The 27,581-nt window shown below is 46.6% G+C and overlaps 1 protein-coding gene across 1 annotated transcript in view; it reads right to left on the reverse strand.

The window, feature by feature from the left end:
• The window catches only part of Acss1 (acyl-CoA synthetase short chain family member 1), a 50,199-nt gene that overhangs the window by 19,311 nt on the left and 3,307 nt on the right, over positions 1–27,581 (reverse strand). The window contains exons 2-5 of the mRNA XM_021192841.2: positions 22,432–22,528; positions 5,029–5,228; positions 985–1,160; positions 478–630 (exon numbers count right to left, since the gene is read on the reverse strand). Of these exons, the coding sequence (XP_021048500.1) occupies positions 478–630; positions 985–1,160; positions 5,029–5,228; positions 22,432–22,528 (626 nt within the window). The remainder of the gene's footprint in view (positions 1–477; positions 631–984; positions 1,161–5,028; positions 5,229–22,431; positions 22,529–27,581) is intronic.

The raw sequence follows: 27,581 nt of genomic DNA on the forward strand, positions 1-27,581 counted from the left end.
GCTTCACAGTGTGATCAAATATCCTGCAACAGGCTTGAGTTTGTTTGTTCATCTGCAATCCTGGAGATGGAAGCCAGGGCCTTGTACATAGTAAGCACGCATTCTACCACCCCAGCCCTGTTTATATCCTTTCTTTGTATAATGCAGTTGGAAGATATATGTGTAAAGAACCTGTGAAGTCAGCAATGAAAGGGAGCCAGCCAGGGCTCCATCCCCATACCTCCAGAAGAAGGAGTTGGAGCAGAGCAGAGGGGCTGCTGGGCCACAGCAGGCTCAGATGCATGTCAGTTCTTCTTTCTTTTATACACACCATGATTCCTAGAAGCCTGCTCAAGAGCATGCTATGAGCAAGCATCTGCACCACAAGCCTGTAGCTGCAGAAATTCTAGCCATCACTGCACATTCTCCTTGCCCTACCCAGACTCTGCCAGAGCCCTGGCAGGAGGCATCCTTCGCCCTTTTCCCCTGGGCTCCTACCTTGTGCGTCATGGCGGCATACAGTAGATAGCCCGCCTGGGTATGCACGAGTCCCTTGGGCGTCCCGGTGCTCCCGGAGGTGTAGAGCATGAAGAGCATGTCTTCACTGCTCATGCTCTCAGGGGTGCACACAGGGGCCTCCTTGGCCATCTCCTGGAAGGGACAGAAGCATATCACCAGGTCAAGGCATCTAGCCTCTCCCATGCGCTAAGGCCTGGACACTACCTTTTCCCTGGCTGAAGTCAGGATTCTCAAAGTGACATTCTCTGTCAGTTTCAAAGGCAAAGACACCAAAGGAGTGAGGCTGGGAGTGCAGCCTGATGTTTGTGCTCCTACTTAGCATATGCAAAACTCTGGGCTCCATTCCCTGGTAGGGCAGAGAAAGGGTGGCATATGGAGAGTATGTGGAAGGAGGGGACCCTCTAAGAAATCTTGACTGAGAGCCTCAGACCTAGGCGATCTACTAATAATTCCTCTCACCCTGTACATCCCATGAGGTAAACCCACCTGCTCAAGGGGGATGTCCAGATTCCCCATGTGAACCTTGGTGTCCGTCCTGTGAGCCACCAGGACATGCTGGACTGTTGGGCAGTTCTTCACAGCTTCATCCACTATTTTCTTCAGCTCCACCACACGCCCTCCCCGGAGTCCTTGGTTGAAGGTGATAACAGCCTTGCATTTGGCTAAGGGATACAACACAGACATATCTGATCAGTGTAGACCTTCACTGCCGGACCTGACTTGGAGCTGTCTAGTCCAGGCCTAAGAGTGTGGCAGAGGAAGTCCAATCAAGAAAAAAAAGCCAGTGTCTGCTTGCTGTGGAAGCTCAGGTGTTGCACAGAAGTGCCCCATCTTTCCTCAACTCTACAGATTGGGAGTGTATGTGTGTGTATGGGGCGGGGGGGGGGGNGTTAAAATTACCTTGAGACTAAATTGTTCTTCCACAAGTTAACAGCATAAAGACAGTTTCTCAGCCAGGATCCTAGCTTCTGACCTGCCCCAGGAGCTTTTTCCAAGTGAGGGATGGACAGATTGCCTATTGTAACCAACTTGACAGAGAAACGCCAAGAGATAAAGACCAAGTTCCAAGGTTTTCACATAGCCATCCCTGCCAGTGGCTGTAGGCCAGAGCCCTTTGCTGTCCAGAGAATAGAACCACTGTTTCCAGAAGGGTGCCAGGCGTTGTGATCAAGTCTTGCTTCTACCGGAGTACTCCCCTTGCCTTCATGGGAGCACTCACCTGTCACATACATTCTCTTCAAGGACCCAGGCAGGCTTTGCTCAAGATTCTTCCCAAATGTCCAAACTCCTACTGCCAAGCTAGCTGAGGCCCAGGGCAGAATGAGAGAGACACTATGGGACTGAGGGACTATCCTTCACACTACCTCAAGGGGATAAACCAGCCGAACCCCGTTTGTGGTTAATTTCAGGCTATCCATGTGTAAGAGTCTAGAGTAGATCATCTGTCGTGATACTGCCTGTAGGGGCTTCCCACATCCCTGGGTGTTATGGTTTGAAGTTCAAGTGTCTCCCACAGGTTCCAAAGCTGGTGGTTATATTTCTAGTGGTTCTGGGAACTTCAGGAGGTAGAACCTGGCTAAAATGTGTTACCTGGGGCATGCAGTTGAAGGTGATATTCTACACATATACTCTCTCTCTCTCTCTCTCTCTCTCTCTCTCTCTCTCTCTCTCTCTCTCACACACACACACACACACACACACACACACACACACACACAGAGTCTCTTTCTATGCTTTCTGTCTGCTATGCGGTGAGCAGCCTCTGCTTAATGGTCCCATTACTGTGCCCTCACTGTGGGCACAGAATCAACAGAGCCAAACAAATGGACTGAGCTCCCTGAAACCCTAACGCAAAATAAAATCTTCCTTACTTAATATGTTTTTATGAGGCATTTGGTCACAATGCTACAAAAATAATTAATACACCAGGACCTTAAATCTCTGTATCGAGGGTCTATCCCACGTCCAGGACCAAGGTACTGGAACATTACCCCAACCAACTGTCTTCTCCCAGAAGCTCTCAAAAAAACAGAATATTAAACCAGCAATGCATGTGGCTACTCAGACGCGTGGGTCATATATTGCTGAAGCTCTGGAATCTTGTCTGGGCTCCTCTTCCCAGCTCTATGGCCCACGGTCAATGGCGCTTCCCAGGATCACCTCCCAGATGACTGAAGACACAGGTTCTTCTTACACATGGGCAATCATAAAGAGGAACTGCAGGAGAAGCCATCCTGAGCCCCATAACCAGCCAACCTTTGCACTCTCATACTGTTTATTCAGAGATCCTCCGATTCTGGAAGCTTCCCCCAGAACCCAGTTACCAAATAACCATATCCTATAGCCAGTTAGGATCTGCTATGATTCTTCACCTCAGAGAATGTTAGCAGACATTAGTTACCTTGGTCACAGGAGAGAAAGGAGTAACCTGCTAAATGCTCCAGCATCAGCTTTCGTGGAAAATTCCAGCCTTCCTATGTAGCAGCTGTGTGATCTGGACTAAATCACTTAATTCTCCGTGTCTATTTCCAAATTTAAAGGAAATAGTAGTCAAGCGTTTTGGCGCACACTTTCGATACCAGAACTTAGCAGGCTGATCTCTGAAAGTTGAAGCCAGGCTGGTCTACATAGTGAGTTGCAGGACAGTCAGAGCTACATAGAAAGACAATAACAAAAAAAAAAAAAAAAAAAAAAAAAAAAAAAAAAAAAAAAAAAAAAGTGTGGGGGGAGGGGCAATAGTCACCTTTTCATAAAGAAAAGACCAGGACCAGACTGGCACCGGCAAGTGAAGATTTGGTATTTATAAAACACCTTGATCCTTGGACAATGGAGTCCTGTTCACTTAGCACCAATTCTCAAAAACCTTTCAAAAAAGGAAGGAAGGAAGGTATATATATTTCTAAGTTCACTTTATGAGGCCAGCATTGTGTTGATGCCAATGACAGACAAAAACACTAAAAGAAAATTATAGATGAATAAATATCCCTCCTGAACAATGGTGCAGAAGCCCTCAATGCCATTCTAGTCTCAAAACTGTACCCCGTAGAAGGTAAGGTTTTCCCACTGGAAAGCAAGGATTGATTGTTCAGCAAGCAGAACCCAGAAATATCATATACCACATTGATAGAATAAAGAAAAAAAAGCCCATGTTTCAACAAATAAAGAAAAAGCATTTGACAAATTCAACATCATTTACTCTAGAAACACAAAACAACAAGAGAGGAATCCAATGAAGCATCCTCCACCTGAAAAAAGGCATCTGTGCAATGCCCTGACATCATATTGCAATGCCCTGACATCATGGTGCAATGCCCTGACATCATAGTGCAATGCCCTGACATCATAGTGCAATGCCCTGACATCATAGCACAATGCCCTGACATCATAGCGGACATCATACTCAGACTGAAAATAACCTAAAGTGTTACCTCTGAGATCAGGACATAGATGAACACGCCAGTTCACCCCACCACTAGGCAACATGGTCACAGGACTTGCAATCAGAGCCAGCCAAGAGAATTAGTCATCAAGAGTGGAAAGGAAGAAGTAACATTATCTCTATCCATGGAAGGCATGGTTCTGTGGGTAGGAAATCCTATGAATCCATTTTCAAACTATGAAGGTTAATAAATAATCAATAACCTTTACATACATACATATGCATATACATATATATACACATATATGAAAAATGAAAATTTCAGTTGCATTTGATAGGCCAAGTGGTGTTCATCTATAACCCCTGCCCCCAAAAGACTGAGGCAGTAAATTTCAAGGCCAGTGAGAAGACTGTCTCACAAACCTAAGGGTGGAGGTGTGTTGGTCTTAGCTCAATTCTAACACACACACACACACACACACACACACTTCATTGTACTTCTCTTGAAATGAGCAACTGCAAGGATATTAAGAAGAAAAAGAAGAAACAGAACACATACAAACATTCAGTGGCTTCCAGACCCTGTGACCTTCCTTGAGGAGCCTGACCAGGGTCTGTATATGGAAAACAGAAGGCTCAAGCTATATAGACAGTGCACCACCCACCCATCCATCCATCCATCCATCCATCTGTCCACCCACCCACCCACCCAGCTCTCTGACAACACTAAAACCAAGGACACACTGCTGCTTTTCTTCCTAGGGACTCAGACCCACCTGAAATCTGAGCACTTGGTTTAAAGGAGTGTGCCACTATACCCCATAGGTCTGAAAGTCTTACCAATGAACCACATGACCTCAACTCCTCCAGACTTCTGGAGACGGGTATTCTCCACCCCTGAGTGTTGTTCCTTGCTAGTGTTGTTGAATCTTGGCACCTTTCAAGCCTCCACCACCCCTGTGCCCTTTCACCTGCAATGTGGCCCTGCCAGGCCTTCTAGGCCTCACACTGATACTTATTCATATCTAGGCCTGTTCATTCACCTGCCCTGGTGGCACCTGTCATTTGTCTGAGCAACTAATGGGTAGTGCTATTAGTCCTGCCTGGGAGCCCAAGGTCCAGGGACTCCTCCCATGCCCACCCATGCTCACCATCATTAATCCTCCCAGCCAAGGACTCTGCACTAAAGCCAGCAAATACCACTGTGTGGATAGCCCCAATCCTGGCACAGGCCAGCATTGCTGCCACGGCCAGTGGGGACACAGGCATGTAGATGGCCACACGGTCCCCTCGGTGCACTCCATGTCTCTTCAGCGTATTGGCCAGGCGGCATGTGGTCTCCAGAAGCTCCCTACAGATAAAAAAGAAAATGTCATCAGAGACAGGGGAGAGACACAGGACAGCACAATGGAGCATTGGGCAAGTTACCAAGTGCAGGCGGAAGGAATTTACAGCCTGGCAAGGCAGAAATGTTTTCCATATAGGTACATCATGGGCCATGTTGCTAAAGGTTGTCCTCACAACCATTTCGGTTTCCGAGAGATCACGTTCCTAAGAGTTCTGAAAATGCTGGCTTCCAAAAACAAACAAACAAACAAGCAAATAAACAAAAAAGGCAGGTTTTTAAAGGAAGTCTTCTGGCAGGAGAAAAGGAGGCTCCCAGCCTTCTATATTGACAGAAGTCAAGGGCACCAAGAACCACTTCTAGTTAGGGACTTAGGCCTCAGTGGGACAAAGGCCAACTTAATGAAGCCATAGTGGCTGGGAAGAGAAAACAACAGAAAGATGACTACCCTGCCTGTAACCCCTGGGAAGAGTTGACAGGGAGGGGTCTGTGTTAGGTACTGTTGGGGTGCAGATGACAGATTGGCTACACACACACACACACACACACACACACATGCATCTACATGGTATGAGTCCTTCACCAGGTCACAACATTTAGCCATCCAAACAGAAGATAGCAAGCTGAACTGACACTGAACTCCAAGAAAACCTGGAGTATAGGATAGGAAAGCTGCCACATTATGGAAGCAGAAGAAAAGAAAAGCAGAGACAGGACAGAAGTAAGTCTGTGGTGCCCATCAAGGCTCTTTGAATGCCTTATCTCATTAAACTTGGGCACGGTAAATGGATACGCAGCTATTTTCCCTCTTTTCTATACAATTTTTACACTAATTAACTCAGAAAGACCCTTTTTCTGGGTTGAGGGAGACCACCGCTGGCCACATTCCTGCCCTCTGAGCTGCACTAAGATGCTCTAAATAGGACAGAGCCAGGCCCAGTGCAGGATCCTGCTTCAAGCCCCTCAAAGCCCCTGAAAAGCATAGTTGCCTATCCACGAGGCTTCCAAATAGACTAAGTTCAACAAGAGGCCTCTGGGAAACCAGACCAGAATGAAAATACAGTCCCCGTCTCAGGCTGCGTTCAAGGAGTCCTTTGTTTCTTCTGAAGCCATCCTGCAAAGGAACACAAATGAGCCTCATGCCCATCCATGCTGTGATTGGTCCAGCTGCTGGCCACTTCTCCCTGGCTCAGCCCGGTGCCCCTTCCATCTTTTCTCCCTGAAGCTGTAGAGGACAAAGGTGGCATTCAGTGGCACTTGGTCTACCCTTTCCCTGAGTTAACAATGAAAGAACTCTTCCCAGACCCTAGCCATAGACTCTAGGGCCCAGAAACACCCCTCTCTGATGAGAAGCCTGCTCACAGCTAAAACAGCAGTAGTGCATGAGCAAATAGGGCCCTCCCTTCAGCTCCTTTTTCACAGCCCTAGCGCTTATGCCCTGGGCAGCACTGAGAGAGATGGAGTGCCCTGCCTGCTGACCAGTGGTGTTGAAACCCAGCCTTTACCCTGCAGCACAGGGGCAGCAGTTTAGAGAAAGAAGGATGGTGACCTATTTGTATAGCAAAACCTTCCTATAGCAGACACAAACCTACTAGTTCTGTAGTCAACCTGACACTTGCCTAAAGTCACACAATGTAAGTGCATACCACCCCGTCCCCGCCCCAACTACAGCCTGAGGGTCTCAGATGAGTTCCAAAAAGGAAACAGCTAGAAAGAGAGGTCAGAGGGAGGAGAGGACGAAGCTGTTATTTGGTTTTGTTTATTTATTTATTCATTCATTCATTCATCTTTCAATCAAAGTTTGGTAGTGGTGGTGGTTTTTGTTGCTTTGAGATAGGACCCCATAGTCCATGCTAACCTGAAACTCTCCAAATAGCTTAGGCTAGACTGGAACTCATCACCTTCTGTGTCACCTTGAGTGTGTTAGAAATACAAGTGTGCACAGCCATGTCTAGCTCAAAGCTGGCTGATTTGTTTTGCTTTGTTCTTTTAATGACTGTATCAAAAACTTCTTTCCCCCCTAGTCATTCCTGGATGCTAAGGGAGGAAGACATCGATTGGTGTGTGTTGTGTTTAGGAAACTACAAGCTGACTGTGGCTCTCCATGTTCATGAAATAAACACTAGCTGAGAATCTCATCCTCTCATATCCACCCCACTAGAGCTCAAGGTTTGCTCAAAGCTTTGAACTGCACTCATTGCCTTAAGCTCAGCATCTACAATAAGGCTGGGTCATAGAAGATACCCAGCAGATATTTATCAAATGGATGAGCAGAGCAAGTGAACATAAAATGAGAGCCACACAGACCCAGGGCAATTGAACCACTCTCCCTGCAGCTCATTGGCACAATCTCTCTCCCCTCCAAGCCTTGGAGGGTCAACTCCATGTCCTAAGCAGTCACAGAAAGATTCTGCTACAATCTCTAGGGTTTAGTATTCCCTTTGGTGAACTCGAGAGAAGAAAAGGTGTTAGTAAGGCAGGAAACGTGACAAGACGAATCTTTCTCTCCCAGCAAGGCACAGCAGGTCCTGCACCCTATCCTGAAGAAACAGCCCAGGGGAACCGTGACTGAACCATGAAGCCTGATTCCTTGGTGATGAAATGCACTCATTCTGCTGTTTATAACCCTCAGAGAATGGAAGTCACAGAAATGGGCTGGGCAGGTTCATAAACCAAGTACGCTATCATGTAAGGTTATGACCATGACCTTTAGCAAAGAGCTTTGATGAAAATATTGAGTCATCTGGGCATGGTAGCGCATGCCTTTAACCCCAACACTTGGGAGGCAGAGGCAGGGGGATCTTTGTGAGTTCAAGGACAGCCTGGTTTACTCCAGGACAACCAAAGCTGTTACACAGAGAAATCCAGTCTTGAAAAAAGAAAAAGAAAAAGAAAAGAATATTAAGATCCACATATCAACATGGGAAACTCCCAAAGCTGCTTTTTGCCATAAAGTTCAGAAAACAGATATGCTTTCTTTGAGATATGCCGCCCTGTGATGAAGGTACTGACCTCAACCTTTATCCCTTAGAGGGATGTCTCCCTGGATACCCAGCAGTGTCTGAGCACAGATGAGGATTTGCTGTGGAACAATGTGCTTTGGGCATAGCAACCATTACCCTGTTATCTGGAGCAGCTATGAATACCTGCAGGACACCTTCAAGACCCTGCCCTGCTGTTCTCTCATAGAAGGGGGTGATTTTAGACCCTCACCAGAGACTCCAGCCTCTCCCTCCTTATACCATCCTCTTTCCCAGATGTATGCAATTCTCCCCTAGCTGCTTGTGATCTTGAGGGCACTAGAAGGGTATAGGGTTTGAAAAGTAGTCATGCATGCTGAAGTGGCACTTTTCAGTGATGGCAAAAGTTTGGGGTTGAGGGGGGTATCGCCTCTGCTCCTGTAACAAACCCCTCTCCTAGGCTTCTATAAGTAACTCTGATAAACTTACTATTTCACCACACTAGCCTGGAGTAGAACTGTTGCTTCGCCCCATATACCATAAGTAGACATATCTATCCAAGAAAAGCTAATGTAACACGATCCTAATAGGCTCCCCACACTTTGGAGTAAATGACCTTATAAAAGAGTCCAGCACTAAGGGGACTGCAGGTCTCAACTATGACTGATGGCTCAAGCATCTTTAAAGGCGTCCCATAGATAGTAGATATCATCATTACAGAAAATGGGCTAAGAGGTGGACAAAGAGTGAATACAGACAGTTCCATAACTGCCCCCCCTTTTTTTTTCTACACTGGGCATTGAACCCTGGAGACTTCACACATTTAAGATAATCGCTCTATCACTGACCTGCACACACAGCTAACTTTATTTATTAAAACAGACAGTTTTAGAGATAAATGTTTACACTGTTCTGTGGCTAGAAGCCAGAGCCTTACACATGCAAGGCAAGCACCCTACCACTGGCTCACACCCTTAATTCTCTGATGACTCCTTAGCAGAGGCAGGCGCTCATGGGTCTCTTTCCCGGGAAGGAGTACACAAAATGTCAGTTTGTCCTATGTACTTTGCAGGATCTGATCCTTGGCTCTAAGGAAATGTGACCTAAAGGTTTGTGGAGGCCATGAGCAATCCACCTGCTTTGTGGTCACTAGCCAGTACAATGGCAGGAACAGATCTAAGAAGGGTGCATGATCAACCACAAGACAGCTGCTACCCTTTGAGGTCCAGACATTCACTGGGGCCTGAGGTTGAGAGAGGCCTAGGAGAAGACCGGCCCACTGTATACCATTGGTACAACCATACCACCCACCTGCCATGTGCCACCCCCCCCCTCCTCCAGCCACACTTGCTTCCCACTGTGAGCACAGGAGGCCTCTCCCTAGGCTAGCATCAGGTCCATCACCTTGCACCACCTCAGCCTAAAATGGCTGGTCCCCTAACTCAATTTCTCATTTCCTTCCTGCCCTATAACAGCAATAACTAACAACTGTAGTGTGCCCTGTACCCAGAATTGTTCCAAGCCTTCAGACAGAAGAACTTTTGTAATGGCTTTCTGTCACCAAAACAAACTACCTGAGATAATCACCTTAGTAAAAGAAAAGGTTTGTGTTGGGTTCTTGGTTTCATACTTATTTATTATTTCATGGTTATTTCTGTTGCTCTGGACCTGTAGTGGAGGCTCAGTGTATCACAGTGAGAGTATATGATGAAACCTTCCATGTCAGGGTGACAGGGAGAGAGGGGAAAGGAAAGGGGAGGGGGACACACTAAAATCCCAATATCTCCTTCAAGAACATGCCCACAATGACCTAAAGACCTCCCAGTAGACTTTACTTCTTGAAGGGTCTACTACCTTTTAGCACCATAAGCTTCACACTGTACTGTTGGCAGACCAGTCTCTCAGGGTGGCAGGGGTAAGGGGGTGGGATGGGGAACAATAGTCAAGACTTAAACTTCAACTGCCAAACAATCTGTGGGCTCTGAGCTCTTTCTCCATACAAGGAAACTGAGTCACATGAACGTTAAGCTTTTTTTTTTTTTTCCTCAGAGTTATTCAACCAAACAAATTAGAGCAGGATATGAACTGAAGTGTGAGCTCTAAGAGCCTGGCACTTACCCAGCGCCCCTCAGGAACCTTGGTATCACAATAATTTCCTTTCTTCCTAATATAAAGTGTCCCCCAAATCATGATTTCCCCCATCAGCACATTAATGTTATTACCGTTCCCCTTGAGCTAGTTTGCTTTTAAATGTTCATTTGTTTTATGAGAGGACTAGGCTGAGTGGAGACAGCCTATGCTCAGCACGTGTGAGCACTGAGTTCCATTCCCCAGTGCAGATGATAGGAAGGAAGGAGAGCCTGAAGCAGATTTGTTCAAAGGGGAAGTTAGGGACTAAAGAGATGGCTCAGCAGTAAAAAAAAAAAAGCATACTGATCCTGCACAGAACTCAAGTCCAGGTCCCAGTGCCCACATAGGGCCATCACAGTTGTGACTCCAGTTCCACAGGGGATCCAAAGCCTCTGGAGTCTCCGAGCACCTCGACTCACAGGTGCATCCATACGCAGAGACACGCAATGCTCATAATTTAAAAATAAGCCTTCTTGAAAATGGGGAAGCTGGCGAAAGAATGGATTAAAGTTTTCCGCCTTGGAAGCTAGATTTCTTGGTACCAACAGAATGTAGAAGAGGTACAAGGGGACAAGTATAACACCATACCCAGCACCTTCTGTCCCTCGGATTGTCCCAGCCATGTCCAGGTCACATTCTACATCCCTGACCAAAGCCAGCAGGCTGTCAGCCAAAAGTATATCCAGTCAGACCCGAAAAAGACTGTTCTTACGGACTGATTTCCTCTTGCTCACCTCCTGTTTATGAAAAAGAGTTTCTCTTCCTTCTTGGCCCAAAGCCCAGCTCACCAGCTCACGCATCCCAGAGGAGGCGAGTGTAAAAGCAATAAGCACTCAGGAGGCTCCCTGCAGGCTGGAAGCCCAAAGAGCTGGTGGGATCCCAGCATGGAAGCCAGCAACAGCAGCTGGGCCTGGCAGAACACTTCGCCCTGGACCATAGACTTGTTTACTGCTCCAAAACCACACCGGGAGTCCTTTTCCTAGTGAGCCGTGAAAGTGAATGTAGCTATTAATTTTCTAAAAACATTCGCTTTTCCCGGTGATTAAAAAAACCTGACAAACAAACCCACGGGATGTTTCCTGTTGCGGGTTTGCATGGCTCCCATGCCACCTGGTGACAATCCAGCCATCACTCTTCACAACTCCTTGTGGCAAAACAGAGGGGCTGAGGAGCCACCGAAAGTTCCAGACAAGCTGGGAATCATTCTCTTTCAAGGCTTTCCTGTGGGTCCACAGAGCACTGCAGTTTGACACATAGAGAATGATCTCTGGGAAATATTTATTCCAGCAGACGTGGTCACCAGAATGACACTACAGGAGTCAAATCTAGGCTGGGTGCTTTCCCTGCCTCTTGAAGCAGCTTGGGGAAGGAAGGAAGGAGAGACAGCTCCTATGACCCTGTCACGCTGGCAAGTGTTCCAAAAGCAGCTTTCTTGGGAAGACAGTCCGGTAGCATGACTGATTGCAAACCCCCATTAAGGTTCCCTAAACAAGGTGTTGAAAGCTAAGTACAGAATCAGTGGTATGGATACTTAAGTAAACTTGTCTTGCTGCCCCAGGCCGCCCCTAAAAAAACAGCCTGTGTCCTCCAACCTCTGTGAGAATGTCTTTATAAATAACTTGAACTAAGCTTTCTCCCTTCATTAAAAAAAATCGTCAGTCATATAATTTCTATTTACTACCTGGGAGGTGGGGAAGAGCAACCGCATGCCTCTTCTTATTCCAGTTCTGTCAATTCCTGTTCCTGGTCGCATGACTTCTCTCTCTCACTTTCAGATCACTGTGAGTTCTGTGTCATCTAAGAGAATGGGCCCACTGCCCTTTGGGATACAGGTTCAAAGGCAGAGAGCACACTGGCACAGCTCCCTTGGGTAGCTCTGTCACTTAGGTCAAGTAGCTCATCCTGGCTGAGAGGCTAGTACTAGCCCACAAATGCTGGAACCCTCACCAGACCTGAAGCCCTTTCTGCAGGCTCAAGGCTTCCTGGCCATTTTCACAAAGCATTTCCATTTGTGCCAGTGGGGAACACTGTTCCAACAACCCCATGCAAAACAACAGAATCATCCACCTCACCTGCCAAAGACCCAGATCTCCTCTCCAGGCTTTACCATGTCTCCCAGCCCTCTGGTGTCATGAACCCTGCTCCTGTCCAACTGCCCTCGGTGCTGCTTGTCCTCCGGGACCTACGTAGTCTGAAATGCAGCGCCTATCAGTGAGCAGGGCACTGCATGCTTTAGAATGCTAACTTAGGTGTGGTTGGTATGTTAAATACTTTTCTCATTGCTGAGATCAAATATCCAAGAAGAAGCAATTCAAAGATGGAAGAGTTTGTTTGTTTGTTTGTTTGTTTGTTTTATAGTTCAAGAGATTACCGTCCTAACAGGGAAAGCATGAGGCAGGAGCCTGAGGAAGCGCAAGGTACAGGGCACCTGCAGTCAGGAAGCTTCCTGCTGAAGCTTCAGACATAGATGTGGCATTCAGCTCCTATTCTCTTCATATTCGATCTGGACCCCCAGCCTATGGAGTGTGTCTCCGACAGTTGGGCGGGGGTTGGGGGGACAGGTCTTCCCACGTGGGTCAATCCACAAACTCCCTTACAGACAAACCCAATTCTGGGTCCTGTCAAGGTGACAACCAACACTAAGCATCGTACAGGCAGGGTGTCTCTGGGCTGCAGAGCTGCCCCTGTGAAAGGCAACAGGACAGTGGATGAAAATATTTTCTATACCTCTACAGGGGCCAAGCTGAGTGCAAACCTAATAATGGTTTCCCCAGGGGTACGAGATTCCCAGCTCCAGAAGTTCTCAGGGAGTCAGAGCTGTCACCTTGAGTGGTGACCTAAGGTCATCTACATCAGCTTCTGCTCAGACAGGGCGGGGGAGTGGAGACAACCAACAGGAGGCGGGCTGCAGACTGGACACAGAAGAGATAAAAGACTTCAGGAGGACAGAGGGCTGGGTGGCAGAACCCTCACAGTCTGTCCTCACCATCCCAAGGCTGTACCCTAAGGCATGGCATGCTGTGCCCGCCCACACACACACATAAGAAAAGGTGAGGGAGTGAAAATGTCCCTGGAGAGGAGCATAGGATGCAGTGTGGGGGTGAAGAGACCAGTTTCACATTTCTAGGTAGCAAGAGGTCTGTCTGATCCATGGGTCTCCTGTCCCTCCTGTCGGGGTGCCACAGGAAGCCACAGGCACATACAGCAAAGCTGGAGTCAGGCTAACTCCTAACCTACAGTCTAGAAGCGGGAAGAAAAACACAAAACAGGAACAAGCAGAAACAAGGAAGCTCTCCCCTTCAGGCTTCTCAAGCAGGGGCAGAGGCTATGCCCCTCCCCTTAGAAAATGAGTCCCGTTCTCTCTCCCTCAGTGGAAGCTTTTCCATCTCCTGCAACTGTCTAACCCCACCTGCTCTTGCATAGCAGAAGAGAGGTCACAAAGTGGAGACCCAGCTTCAAGGGAGGTGTTTGTTTCTGTGTGCTCTTCAAGTTGAACCTTGGCCAGGTTTGCCTAGAGAGAAACCTCAAAAAGGCTCCATCAAAGAGGTCTCCTGAGACATAAATAAACTTTCTTAGCAGTCCAACATTCCTTCCATCCTAAGTGTAAACTTCTGAGACCCTTAGTGTGTCCAAAAGACAAGCAAATGCAGTGTTCATATGTAAGAAAATTCAAAACATCTTTGAGCTTCAATGCAAGAAGCCATGATCTTAAGGAAAGGTTTTGGATACATAAAGATCTTAGATACTTAAGCATCAAAGGTTAGGGTTGCATAGTGCTCTTGTCAAGGAACAAGGTTCACTTCCCAAACTCACCTGGCAACTCACGACTAAATGAACCTCCAGTTCCAGAGGATTCAATGCCCTCTTGTGTCTTTCTTTCTTTTTAAATTTATTCTTATTTTTATTTTTATTAAGACTTTTTTCTTTTTTCTACTAGATATTCTCTTTATTTACATTTCTAATGTTATCCCCTTTCCTAGTTTCCCCTCCGAAAATTCCCTATCTCCTCCCCCTTACCCCCACCCTCCCACCCCCTGCCTCACCAACTCACCCACTCCTGCTTCCTGGCCCAAGCATTCCTCTATACTGGGGCATTGAACCTTCACAGGACCAAGGGCCTCTCCTAGGCCATCCTCTGCTATATATGCAGCTAGAGCCATGAGTCCTACCATGTGTTTTCTTTGATTTGTGGTTTAGTCCCAGGGAGCTCTGGGAGTACTGTTTAGTTCATATTGTTGTTCCTCCTATGGAGCTGCAAACCTCTTCAGCTCCTTGGGTCCTTTCTCTAGCTGCTCCATTGGAGACCCTGTGCTCTGTCCAATGGATGGCTGTGAGCATCCACTTGTCAGGCACTGGCAGAGCCTCTCAGGAGACAGCTATATCAGGCTCCTGTCAGCAAGCTCTTGTTGGCATCCACAATCGTGTCTGGTTTTAGTGGTTGTTTATGGGATGGATCCCCAGGTGGGGCAGTCAATGGATGGTCATTCCTTCAGTCTGTGCCCTGAACTTTGTCTCTGTAACTCCTTCTATGGGTATTTTGTTCCCCCTTCTAAGGAGGACCAAAGTATCCTTCTTGAGTTTCATGTAGTTTTGCAAATTGTATCTTCGGTATTCTGAGCTTCTGGGTGATATCCACTTATCAGTGAGTGCATAACATGTGTGTTCTTTTGTGATTGGGTTACCTCACTCAGGATGATATCCTCCAGATCCATCCATTTGTCCAAGAATTTTATAAATTCATTGTTTTTAATAGCTGTGTAGTACTCCATTGTGTGAATGTACCACATTTTCTGTACCCATTCCTCTGTTGAGGGACATCTGTGTTCTTTCCAGCTTCTAGCTATTATAAATAAGGCTGCTATGAACATAGTGGAGCATGTGTCCTTATTACATGTTGGAGCATCTTCTGGTTATAACTCTTGTGTCTTTCATGAGCTCATGCATACATAGTGTAGATACATTCTGTCTCTATGTCTCTCTCTGCCTCTCTGTGTGTGTCTCATTGTCTCTCATACACACACACACACACACACACAAAACAAACCATGGCACATAGCACACTCAGCATTAATCTCAGTGTGCGAGAGAAATGATTCCACTTTGCAGATGAGGAAACTCCAGCCAGAGGGGCGATGTATGCTTGATCACACATAGCTGGGGAGAGGGGAGACCATGGAGCAGGCCTACTGAAGACCTTGGCACAAGATTACTTGTTCAGACCCCTCCAAAGTCTTTCTTCCTCTGCCTTTCAACCCAAGCCTTCCCAGAACCTCTTCAACTGATGTCCAAAGAGTGACTTCCTATTTCCTATCATTTCAACCCAAAGAGACTAGCCCCTTCTTGTCACATTGGAAGACACTCAGGCTCCAGAATAGAAACAGGTTCCTAGGGAAGTGGCTCCAGCTCAAGGTTCCCCCACCTCCATGCCGACTCAGTATGTGGTGTAGGTCATCCCTGTCAAATATATAAGGGGAGCCCCACTGTGGCACCACCACAGTCCAGACCCCATTCTTCACTTCCCTGTAGTTGTAGAGGAATTTTAATCTGGCAACATGACTACTCTGGCAAGAAATTATGCCAAAGACCTTCTAGGTCTGTGTGGTCTGGTAGAAAGATACACCTTTAATCTCTCTGGCTGGAATAGGGCATGCCCTTAGTACACACCTTTAATCCCAAACAATGAAGGTAAAGTTAGTTTGTAGAAGGAAGCAGCCGTGTTTGAAGGTGGCATCTAATTGAGAGCCAGACAAAGTGATGAATCAGGGAAAGATTTGACAGAATGAAGAAGGAAAGGGATCAATAGGATGAAAGAGAGAGAAGGAAGGAAACCAATAAAATAAAAGAAGGGCACAGGGAGGGTGATGGGGGTCAATGAATATGAGCAAAGCATAATGATATGCACATAAAATGGCATAATGAAAAAATGGCATAATGAAACCCATTATTTTATACACTGAAAAAGAAAAGCTGATCTTAGGACCTATCATTTGGGCTCTGGTCCCAAGTCAGACCTCTGCAGTGAGCCTAAGAGAAGAACTGTATTAACTCAGACCTGGTGCCTTTCTTCTGAGGTCATGCTTGTAGACTGCAGGCCCTCAGTCAGTTCCCTGACTTACACCCTCTCCCACCTAGAAATCTGGGCTGAAACCCTCAAGCACAGCAGGGAGGGCCCCCCAGCCAGGCAAACAGAGTCCTAAAACCTCACCAAGCCTACCACAGATGCACTGGGGGTTCTGCACGTGTACCAGGAGTCTCTGCAATGTCCACCTGAGGAATGAAGGATTGTCATGTGAAAAGCACCCAGGGGATGAGAAGGGCAGTGCCCAGGTACCATCTGCCCACCTTCCTCAAAAAGGACCAGATTATCCATGCTCTGCCTGGTGGCTTCCCTCAACCTCTGTCCACAAGTGTAAGGGGGACTCTGCCTACTGCTTTCCTATGGTCACATAGCCTATGTGCTTGGAGGGGACATAGGACATCCAATCTGAACTCTAACCTCAAGTGTCTCTGTCAGAGTGTCCCGGGGAACTGCCTCCTTTTGTCTCAGTACCTACAGCTCTGAGTTTATGGCCATATACAAAAGGCTGTGTGAAGTGGGTTATATAGACCAGGGTGCAAAATACATGGCCCTGAAGGACACACGTATGTCTACCCACAGGCAAAGGCTAATAAGTCACTCAGGGCATGTACTCTCAAAGGACAGTGCCAAGGCATAAAGCAAGTCTGTGCCTACCCGTGCTGTGGGAATTGACTTAGAAGGCATGTGAGACGGAGTGCATGCGTGCGCGCGCGTGCGCGCGCGCGTGTGTGTGTGTGTGTGTGTGTGTGTGTGTGTGTGTGTGTGTGTGTGTGTGTGTTTGCCTCCATGCAGGTCACACTGTGGTGACTCCTGAGTTCCCAAGGATAGGGGTATTATTCAGGGCTGAATCCCAAATTACTGGGTAAAGATGTTGTTAGTTCACAAAACCAGATTACTCAGAAATATTACTCAGAAATACACTCGTGAGAGAGCTTAGTAGACACAGTGGTGAGAGGCACTGGCACCTGAGGAAGGGAGCACAGTAGTGTCCATCCATGACTAGGTAAATCCCAGACCAGATGCCGACACGGCTCCTTCCAATGGGCTTCGTCCCAGGATACATCGGGCCCCAGAAACATCTGCTGACATGGCCCTTAGCACTTGATGTGGGTTCATAGCACTGACCTTGCTGATGCAGAGTTAAACTGTGGTTCCCTACCCACACAAGGCATTTGCTCATAAACAAACAACATCACTTTTCTGAGTCTGTCTCCTTAAGATTTGATTCAAAACTATATCAGAAAAAAAAATTGATCAACAGTACTTGGAGAACTGATAATGCGCAAGGAACAAAAACAGTATCTTAAAATATACAAGCATTTGCATTGGAATCAGCAAATGGGTTCATTGCAGGTAAATTTCATATCAAAATAGAAAACAAGCACATATGATCTATCCTCGGGTTAATCACACACATGTTGGAGAGCTTGTACGGGTTTGAAGTGTGACTGTGACCTCTCCCCCAGAGACTCGTGTGTTTGAACAACAGTACCCGTTGTCTCCTAGCAACTGGTACTGTTTAGAAACATTAGAAGGGAGAACCTTGCTGGAGGAAGTGGGTCACTCAGCAGCAGGTCCTAGAGGTAATAGTCTGGCCCAGCTCCCTTCTAGAACTCTTTCTGCCTCCTCATGACCACACTAGGTGGACCAATTGTTTCACACTACTGCCACCACAGAACAGCCTGCAGTTATTCTTTCGCCAGCATGACAGACTGTACACCCTCAAACTGTGAGCCAAAAGGAAGCCTCTCTTCCCCTCATTTGCTTCTTGTTAGATATTTGGTGGCGATGATTTTTTTTTTTAAGTATCTAATACAGTATTGATATTACCACAACTCACTTTGAAACAGACCGGAAAATAGTATAGATACACAGACAAGGCTGGGGGTGGGCTGGGGGTTGTGATATCACACCACAAAACAAATACCATAAAATTTAGGTGGTAAGTAGAAGGCTGCACCATTTCAAGTTTTTTCATAGCAAAATGTTGAAAATATTAACATTATTGTTCTTATCTAATCAAATCATTTTCTTTAAAATAATTCTGTCGTGGAGTTTGGGGTTTTTTATTAGATATTTTCTTTATTTATTTTCAAATGTTATCCCCTTTCCTGGTTTCCCCTCTGAAAACCCCCATCCCCTCCCCACTCCCCCTGCTCACCAACCCACCCACTCCTGTAATACCCCCGGTCAGCTCTTGACCTGACTATTGCTAGCTCTCATTGGTAGTTTCTGCAGTTCAGTGCATACGCTCAGCTCAGTCTCCTTGGGCCAACCCTGGACAGTCATTTTCACTTCCCTGACAACCCCATTTTACAGAAAGGGAAGTGGTGCCAGGCATTCAGGCAGGAGGATAATCTGAACCAATGAAGACCATAGGAAAAAACAGGACAAAGGTCACTGGTGCCAGTCTGCTCCCAGTGCAGAGTCTCTCTATAGGTTCACCTGAAACTCCCAGGCCCTGTCTACATGCAGCTGTCCAGGTCACCTGTAAGCTTCATGGAACCAGAAAAACATACCACCCTCATCATCGCCTGTAACAACTACAACCCCTCAGGGTTCTATCTGGTTTTCTTCGCAGCACTAGGTATTACATTTAGGGCCCACTACTTTACCGCATAGCGTTATCTGCCCTTGTATTTTCTTTGTGTATGGTTTTGGGGTGAGTTGTTTGTCCATGTTTGTTGAGACGGAGGCTTTCGAGATAACACATGATGGCCTCATACTTTCCATCTTCCAGCTTTCTCGTATAGGTGTGCACCACCATGCCTGACCACAACAAGTTCCTTTAAATGCTCAGGGCTGTAGTGTAGCTCAGTGGCAGGGCACTTACTTGCCTGGGATTTTATCCCTAGCAGCAGAAGAAGAGTAACAGAGAGAGAGAGAGAGAGAGAGAGAGAGAGAGAGAGAGAGAGAGAGAGAGAGAGAGTCTCTAAGAGTCTGGAGCTTAACCTTTGAGTCTACAGAACTTGTGACCACCCCACAGGGAAAAGAAATCACTTTATTTCAGAGGTAATATGTAATCTGTCTACTGGTATGTATGTAGCAAATTAAACACCTAAAATGGCCAGGGAAGGGCTACTTAGAGTCCTTCACACACTTGGTTCAGTTACGAAGTGTGTGTAACACTATACCCAGTAGCAGACACGACCATCCAGTTCTAAGCCATCAGAGACCTACCAGAGCACAGCAAACTAATTCTGCACATTTGCAGAGGGACAGCTTAGTAAACAGGCACTTCACTTATATATTCAGAAGTGTGTCTGTGTGGCTAGGAGCTACTTCACTCCTGTCAACCTCAGGTCTCTCTTGACTTTAATGAGCTGGCTGCAATCCTGAGCATTCTATGTGGTTAACCTTTAAACCTTCAACCATACATTTCAGCAGCTCAGACTGCCAAATCCTGCTGCATCAGGCCATAGGGCATCCCTGGCAGCCTGTGTACCAACTGTTCTAAGCACACCTGTCATGGGGAGCGAGGGAAACCCTGGTCCTTAGAGCAGCATCAGAGCAGGACCCCAACAGTCTAGTTAGTGCCTCTGCCCTGCCACTTGTGACTTTTGTCTTTTAATGAATGACAGTGCCCAAGCAGCCACCGAGTTTGAAAAAGATGTATATTGACATGCAAATGGAAGTAGACCTGAAATCCTTACAAAGCAGCTGAACTAGCCAGTTCCCACAAGCAGCATTCCTCAAGTTCCATTGTACAGAAGCCATGTGGGCGTCCCCTCATCCAGGCTCCTAGCAGTAAGATGCTGTTCCGTCTGTGGGCCACATGGAGGCTGAAGGCCGGTACCAGAGGGGGAAAAAAAACAACAGGAGCCCTGAGCTCAGCCCAGAGAGGGAAAGAGGTGGCAAAGTACGCCACAGCCCTCAAGCTATGAGGGCTATACAGTATGCCAGAGGGCTGGTAGGGAGGGTAAATGAAGCATGAGTGGGCCAGTAACACCACCAGTTTCTATAGAAGATTAAAATTATCACCTTGAGACTGGAGAATTGGCTCAGTGGTTAAGAGTGGGTACTGTTCTTACGAAACAGTCCAGTTCCTAGCATCCATATCAGGTGGCCGCCTACCTCTACCTCTGGCTCCAGGGCATCCAATGCCCTCTTTTGGACTCTGTAGGGACCTGCACTCTCATTCACATACCCACAGACTCATGCACACATCTACACACATACACACATGATTTTAAACATAATTAAAATATCTCTTTTTTTAAGTTACCTTGCTTTCTACAGCCTGAGAATGGTATACCAGGATTGAATTTGGTCTGGAATAAGACTAGACTTCCAGACGCACGTGAGAAATGAGAGTCCAGTTGCCCCTGAGTTACCTGAGTGTCTACAAGCAATTGCTACACTCAGAGCCCTGGCCTGAAACTATTTCCATGAAAACCCCTTCTATGCCCCATTCATTCCCAGGCCCCAAACACTATACTTTCTCCCTGCCGCCAGGATATGGTATTTCTGCTCATCAGTTGGATCTCAGATTAAACACCCCTAGGGAGACCTTCCCTAACTATTCAACCTAAAGTGACCTTCTGCCATGCTGTGGAGATTGGTTGTTATTGCGACATACTCTAACCAGTAGTAACTGATATAAAGGCATGAAACAAGCACTTGCTAGACAATTGGCTGGATATGGAAAGGCTGAAGCTACAGACCTGAACACAGAACATGTGACTTAAGCACATGGCAGGCCGGAGACACCCGTTATAAAGATAAATTATAGACGCTGTTATAAAGATAAATTGTATCTGTAGCCAAAAGGTGGTTATTATTATCATTATTATTATTTTATTACTATTATTATTATTGCTAGGGGTAGAGCCTGAGGTCTTCTATCTGCTAGGCAAGCATGCTCTCAGTGACTTACACCTATGCTCAGCTAATGAGACATCAATGAAGAGGCAACACCCTCCCTGCTGTACACAGCATCTGTTGTAACAGAACCCAGAAGCAGCAGCTTCAGGTAGCCAGTTATCCAAGGACCTATCAAAGTCTATGGCCACATCTCCCTGAATGTTCCCTACTTCATCTAAAACCTTGGTGCTGCATCACACACTTGGTACTCCAAGTCCAGATAGTGCATAGGTTCCATTTATGAAATCAAGGAACAATGTCAGTCTTTTTAGAAACTTGTGTAAATGACCACCCCACCATAAGATATATAGAAAAAGGCCAGCAGCTAACATTGATAACAGGGTAGTATTTTGCTGCCTGTTTAAACCATTACAGGATAACAGTGGAGGGCAGGATGGTATGAGGGACCCTGGAGCTAACCTGAGCCAAATTAAGATCTACTACTATGTGACCTTAGGCAGACCACTTAATTTCTGTGCATGTCACATCAGTGACAGGAGACACTGGTAGCAAGTGCTCCGAAGATGCCATCCACATTCACGCTCTGGCAGCTTTAGATCCCGTGCATGAGTTTGCCCTGTCTTAACTGAGTACCTCCAGCTCAGGGTTTTGTTGAACTCAATACAACTAGAATTCTGTGTGCTCTGGTACCTGCCACAACCTGTCTTGCCCGCATCTCACTTTCCTGAGCTAACAGAACACCCCCAAAGCTGAAACATCTCCCAGTGCTTAGATAATTCCATGTCCTGAGCCAGACACAGCAGCAGAATCAGGTTAATGCCTTTCCAGTCTTTTAACATCGCTGCAGGGGGCTGAAGAGATGGCTCAGTGGTTAAGAGCACTGACTGCTCTTCCAGAGGTCCTGAGATCAATTCCCAGCAACCTCATGGTGGCTCACAACCATATGTAATGGGATCTGATGCCCTCTTCTGGTATGTCTGAAGACAGCTACAGTGTACTCGTATAAATAAAATAAATAAATCTTAAAAAACCAAAACAAAACAAAACAGGAATCTTCAGACATCAGGCATCACCAAGCAAACGCAGAACTGGAGTCCTTCCAGACTAGAAAGTGTGTTAATGGTCACAAAGGGGTCATGTACCTTCCCCAAACCCAAACCTCAGAAAGGTCCAGGTCGTGTTTGGGGTGTTGAGGGATCCAGGTGACACACAGTACCTGTAAGTGATCCTAACTTCTGTCCCAGGTTCATCTCTCTCCCAGATCAAAGCTATGGTCTCAGGAGACTTCTGCACATGTTGATCCAGGCAGTTGACTATGCAAAGAAAAGTTAACAAATGTTATTCCAGATGCTGTAGAAGAGAATGGAATAGGATTTGATCTGCTGTGGTTTACTGTTCCTGCAGAGCAGGATCTCCTCTCTCTCAGGAAGCAGTAACTGCCACAACTGCAGAGAACAGAGACAACCACTACAAACACGATCTGTCTACAAGGTGACCTTCCACACAGACTCTGAGGTCGTCCCACCATTCCAGTGGTCTCCACACTGGATCCATGTGGCATCACCACCTTAAGCTGGACACGCCTTTCAAGAAAGTTCTCCCCTCCCCCTCTGTTGCCCAAGCTCAGCTCACATGACTTGCTGGAAAAAGCACAAGGTCAGTGGGCTTGTTTACCATAAACCTGGGGATTAGTAGGCTCAGTTCTGTTGACACCGTGTTCACTGATCACTTGATGTTAAAGGTGAGCTTAACTCAGGTCAGTTCATGCAGTGCCCACTTCTACCCAGTGGCCTCAAGGTATTTGGAGGAAATCTTCTGAGGTTGACTGTGGCAGGTGCCACATAACGTTTGTTCAACAGAACACTGGAGCTGAAGTTACCCAGACAAGACAACCCCCTTCACAGAAGCGAAGAGCAACTTGGGATAAACAGTAACAGCCAGAGCCTGGATGTGAGCAGCACCCTGAGGAACACACTACCAGTATTTCTCATCCCTGGTGTGAAGTGCAGAGATTGAGCAGCCTGCCGAAGGGTCACACACTAACAGATTTGACTCAGACTAACTCCAGGTCCCTCACATGGCCCTCCACTTTCCCTGAAATGGTCCAAACAGGAAGTCAAGAACTGCTCCATGCAGCAGATGGAAGAAAGCTGAGCCCAATCTGTGGCAAAGGGGAGAGGAGCTATGAAGAGGTGTGATCCACAGACAGAGGAATCAGAACTGTGCAGAACAGGGAAGTGTGCAAGCAGCCGAGAATAGGCAGACCCTACAGAGAATGGAAAAACAAGGCTGTTGGGGAAGAAACTAGCAAGCTAGCTTCACAAACGTCAGCTGAGTGTGCTGCCAGGCTGAGTCTAGTTTACTAGTGTGTGTGTGTGTGTGTGTGTGTGTGTGTGTGTGTGTGTGTGTGTGTGTATACACAAATGCCCAAACACCAAGAGTTTTCATCCTAAAATCATGGCTTCATGTCTAGTAAGCAGTCAACAAAGAAGTCAGCCCTTGGCACAGGGCTATGTCCCCAGCTGCGTGGTGGTGGAGGTGACTCTGAACTGGTCATGACAAGTTAGGAAAGGTCACCAGGGAATCAATGCTACAGAAAGTCATGAAGGAGAATCAGGATAGGACTGGTTAAGAGCAGGAAGTAGGAGCTGTTCTGGACAGCTGTGAGTCCCCCCAGCCCCTGGCAGAGACTATGCATTTCAAGCAAACAGTCCTGCTGCAGCCTGTCTTGGAACCACTCAGTGGCAGACTCTTGTGTGTTTACAGGTACATCACTGTATATGAAACTTCCGGATCTTGTGGGGATTCCATTTCTTTCTCTTCCTGGTGTGTGGGGGGGTGGGGGTTATAAAGGTGCTTGCTAGCCCAGTATGACACCTGGCCATACCTTATTGGCTGGCAGCCTGCAGCTGCCTAAAAAATCCTCAGGTCTGGCTCCAGGCCAGCCACCCACTAACTACAATGCCCTTGTCATTTACTTTAAGTCTCAGCTTTTTAATCCACAAGGTGGCATAGCAACCCCTGACTCTGGGTGAGTATAGGAATTAGCCACCCACAAGTGTGTCATGAGATTGGGTCTGAGGATGTCACAGTGTTCCCAAGGAACATGCCAACGGAATAATCCATTCCTTAGAGCCATCACAGTATGGGTCCTGACAGAACTATGGACCTACAATTCCAAGTTCATAATGGGTTTTTAGCAAATGCTACTATTCCTCCCACCACTTCAGTTACAGGGAAGAAAAGAAGGGGGCGGCAAAAAGAAAAGGAAAGAGGCAGAGAGGAGAAACAGGAGAGCAAGAGGCAGAGAGGAGAGAGGAAGGGAAGAGGTAGGGAGGAGAAGGAAAAGGGAAGTGAGGAAGGAGGCAAGAGGGGAGACGGAAGGCAGGGAAGGTTGGGGAGAGGAAGACACAGAGGCTACTCTGCCTGCCTATATAAAACCTCTACATGTAAAAGAAAAAGTAACTCAGTCCAAAGAATGGGCAGTGAGACAGGAACCTTCCACCTTCAAGCATTTTCAGGAGGAATTGGGCCGGGGCCCAGCACAACCGAAGGCAGAGCTCAAACCCCACCTCCTACTTTAAGCCTTCCTTTTTTTGTTTGTTTTTGTTGTTGTTGTTGTTGTTGTTGTTGTTTTGGTTTGGTTTTTGTTTTTCGAGACAGGGTTTCTCTGTATAGCCCTGGCTGTCCTGGAACTCACTTTGTAGACCAGGCTGGCCTTGAACTCAGAAATCCGCCTGCCTCTGCCTACTTTAAGCCTTCCAAGTCCCCTGCACACAGTGAGCCTCTGTCCTCCCACCTCTCAGTTGGCCTACTCCATGCAATACTTCCGTACTGTGACCAGAGTCCCCCATTCAGGAGCACAGGGGCTGTAAGAATCCTCTCTCCCAGGGGCTGGTGGAGAGCCACAGACTGTCTTCACCTGCCCTGTGGATACCTTGAGCACATCACCCCAGTACAGATGCGCTTGTTCACCCTGTCAAATCAAAATTAACAGGAGGCCATTGTTCCGGTCTAAGCTCTAGCACAGGCCAGACTAAAAACCAAAATGGAATTGTTCATGCTAAAGTTCATATCACCAAGCTGAAACACGGCTGTTCATCGGACCTTTGGAGAAATCAAGATCAGAGACACAAAAGTTGAAACCAAACTTTCAGTGTGCCTTGTGGTGAAGTTCCCGGGCCTATGTGCTTATGCAGAAAAGGAAGCGCACAGCCTTGGTGTCCATTGTTTTCTTTCATAGAACTGTCTCCCTGCTCCTACCTTTCAAGGGATGTGGCTGAAACAGCCAATCAGTTTCCTGATCTCTACTGTGATTTCTCAGCCCTTCTCTGGCTATAAAAGCCAGCTTTCGATATTTGATATATTTTCTGAGACTAAGTGTTGTCCAACTGACCATGTTAAAGCACATCGTGGTAGTTCTTCCAACAGCGGATTTGTCATCTATCTCTTTGTGCCACTCGGGTGCTATGACAGTGGGCATCTTCCACTTTTTCTGAGGTTGGGCCTTTGTGTCTCCATCTATACAACAGGACCATTCCATGTTGGCATCATTAAGAGTGAGATATGGCCCTTAAAAACAGGGTACCTGCTCAGCCATGGGCTCCTTCTCGGTGACTGTAGCACACAGCAGCCCAGCCAAGATGCTAACACAGCCTTAAAAGCAGTTCCATTAATGCTTGTTAATGCATCAGAGATTTTTAGTTTTATTAACAACACACACACACACACACACACACACATTACAGGTGTTATTACTTCTATTACAAAGATGTGGCACACAATAATGTAGGAATTTTCAAACTCCCACCCCCAACCTTATAGCACGAGGAACGGATTGCAGAGTTTCCTACAGGCTAAATAACTGCACAACTACTAAACCACACCCCTGGTCCAAAACGTTCTGATTGGTTGTTTAAATATACACACCCCCATACCCAGCTCAAATGTAACTGAATCCAGCACACAAAGCTTCAAGCATCATGAAAAGAAGCTGGGATTAGTAAGCACGTGAGGATTCACAATGGCTTTCCTTAAATAGCGAACTTCCCTGGCACACTGTGTGAACTTTCGTCCCGAAAGCTATATTTGCCAACTTTCCAGAAGCAGCTGCTATTTAAAGCAAGTCATGCTTCTGACGACAGAGAAGAATTCAGATTCTTCCAGAAGCTCTGCCTCGTGAAACTGTAGCTGCGTTTTCATTTGGAGTTCCTTAAAAGATTCAACAAGCTTTATCTGCTATTATGTCAGCCTTGTCTCTGAGTTACGGCCATCGAGGAAAACATCAGCAATGTGACTTCTATTGTGCAGTGTTCCTAAGGCATCTAGAGGGCCTTGGTGGCATTCGGTGGCATTCGGTAGCATTCGGTGGCAGTGCCTCTGTGAGACTCTGGGCTCCATTCCCAAAAGGAAAAAAAAAAAAAAAGCAACCAAACAAAAACACCCAAGAAGACTCCCAATAGATAGTTAAAGTTAAAATTAGTTTATTTAAGCCAGGCATAGTGGCAATATGCCTTTAATCCCAGTACTAGGAATTCTGCATTCCAGAACAGCTTGATCTACAAAGCAGATCTGAGACTCACTGCTAAATAAGTTCACACTTCTAGCTCTTTCTGAACTCTAGCTGGCTGGTAAACTCCGCTGTTCTAGCTCAAACTCGTCTCCAAGATGACTGATTCAATCTGGCTTCTCTTAGTTTCTAACTGAATTGCTCTCTTTGGCCTCATACTAACTTTAGTAAGACGTTTGACTCTCTGGCTCCTCCTCATTCTCTGGCTTGTTCTGTCTTCGCCTACGTCTAGCTTGTTCTCTCTCTGCAACCTGTCTCTGTACAACTTCCTCTCTCTCTCTCTCTCTCTCTCTCTCTCTCTCTCTCTCTCTCTCTCTCTCTCTCTCTTTCTGCACTGCTGTCTTAAGTAGCTTCCCCTTCTTCTCTCTTCTCATGAGAATTGGACAGATCTATTCCGCCAAATTTTTCTCCAGTTGGTCACTTTGTCTGCCACTCAATTAGATGTTAGTTTCAAACATGGGTGCTTCCTTCTACAAACTAACTTTACCTTCATTGTTTGGGATTAAAAGTGTGTGTTCCAGCCAGAAGGATTAAAGGTGTGTGCTAAAGGCAGAGTCATACCAGGACTAGGCAAAGTTCTTTTTTTTTTTTTTTTCTGTAAATAACACAATCTCAGGGTTCACAGTGTGATCAAATATCCCACAACAGGGTCTGTTTCAGATGGGCACAATACTCAGCAGCCTCCTGAAGGACGAACCAAGGTCACTGCTTCCCCAAATGCTTCATTAATAATTAACAGCCAAGAGTGGTTAGGGCTGCACTGTGCTTTAATCTCACCTAATCCTAGCAAGAGCCCC

Source organism: Mus pahari, chromosome 3 (assembly GCF_900095145.1).
Source record: "Mus pahari chromosome 3, PAHARI_EIJ_v1.1, whole genome shotgun sequence".
Taxonomy (NCBI): domain Eukaryota; kingdom Metazoa; phylum Chordata; class Mammalia; order Rodentia; family Muridae; genus Mus; species Mus pahari.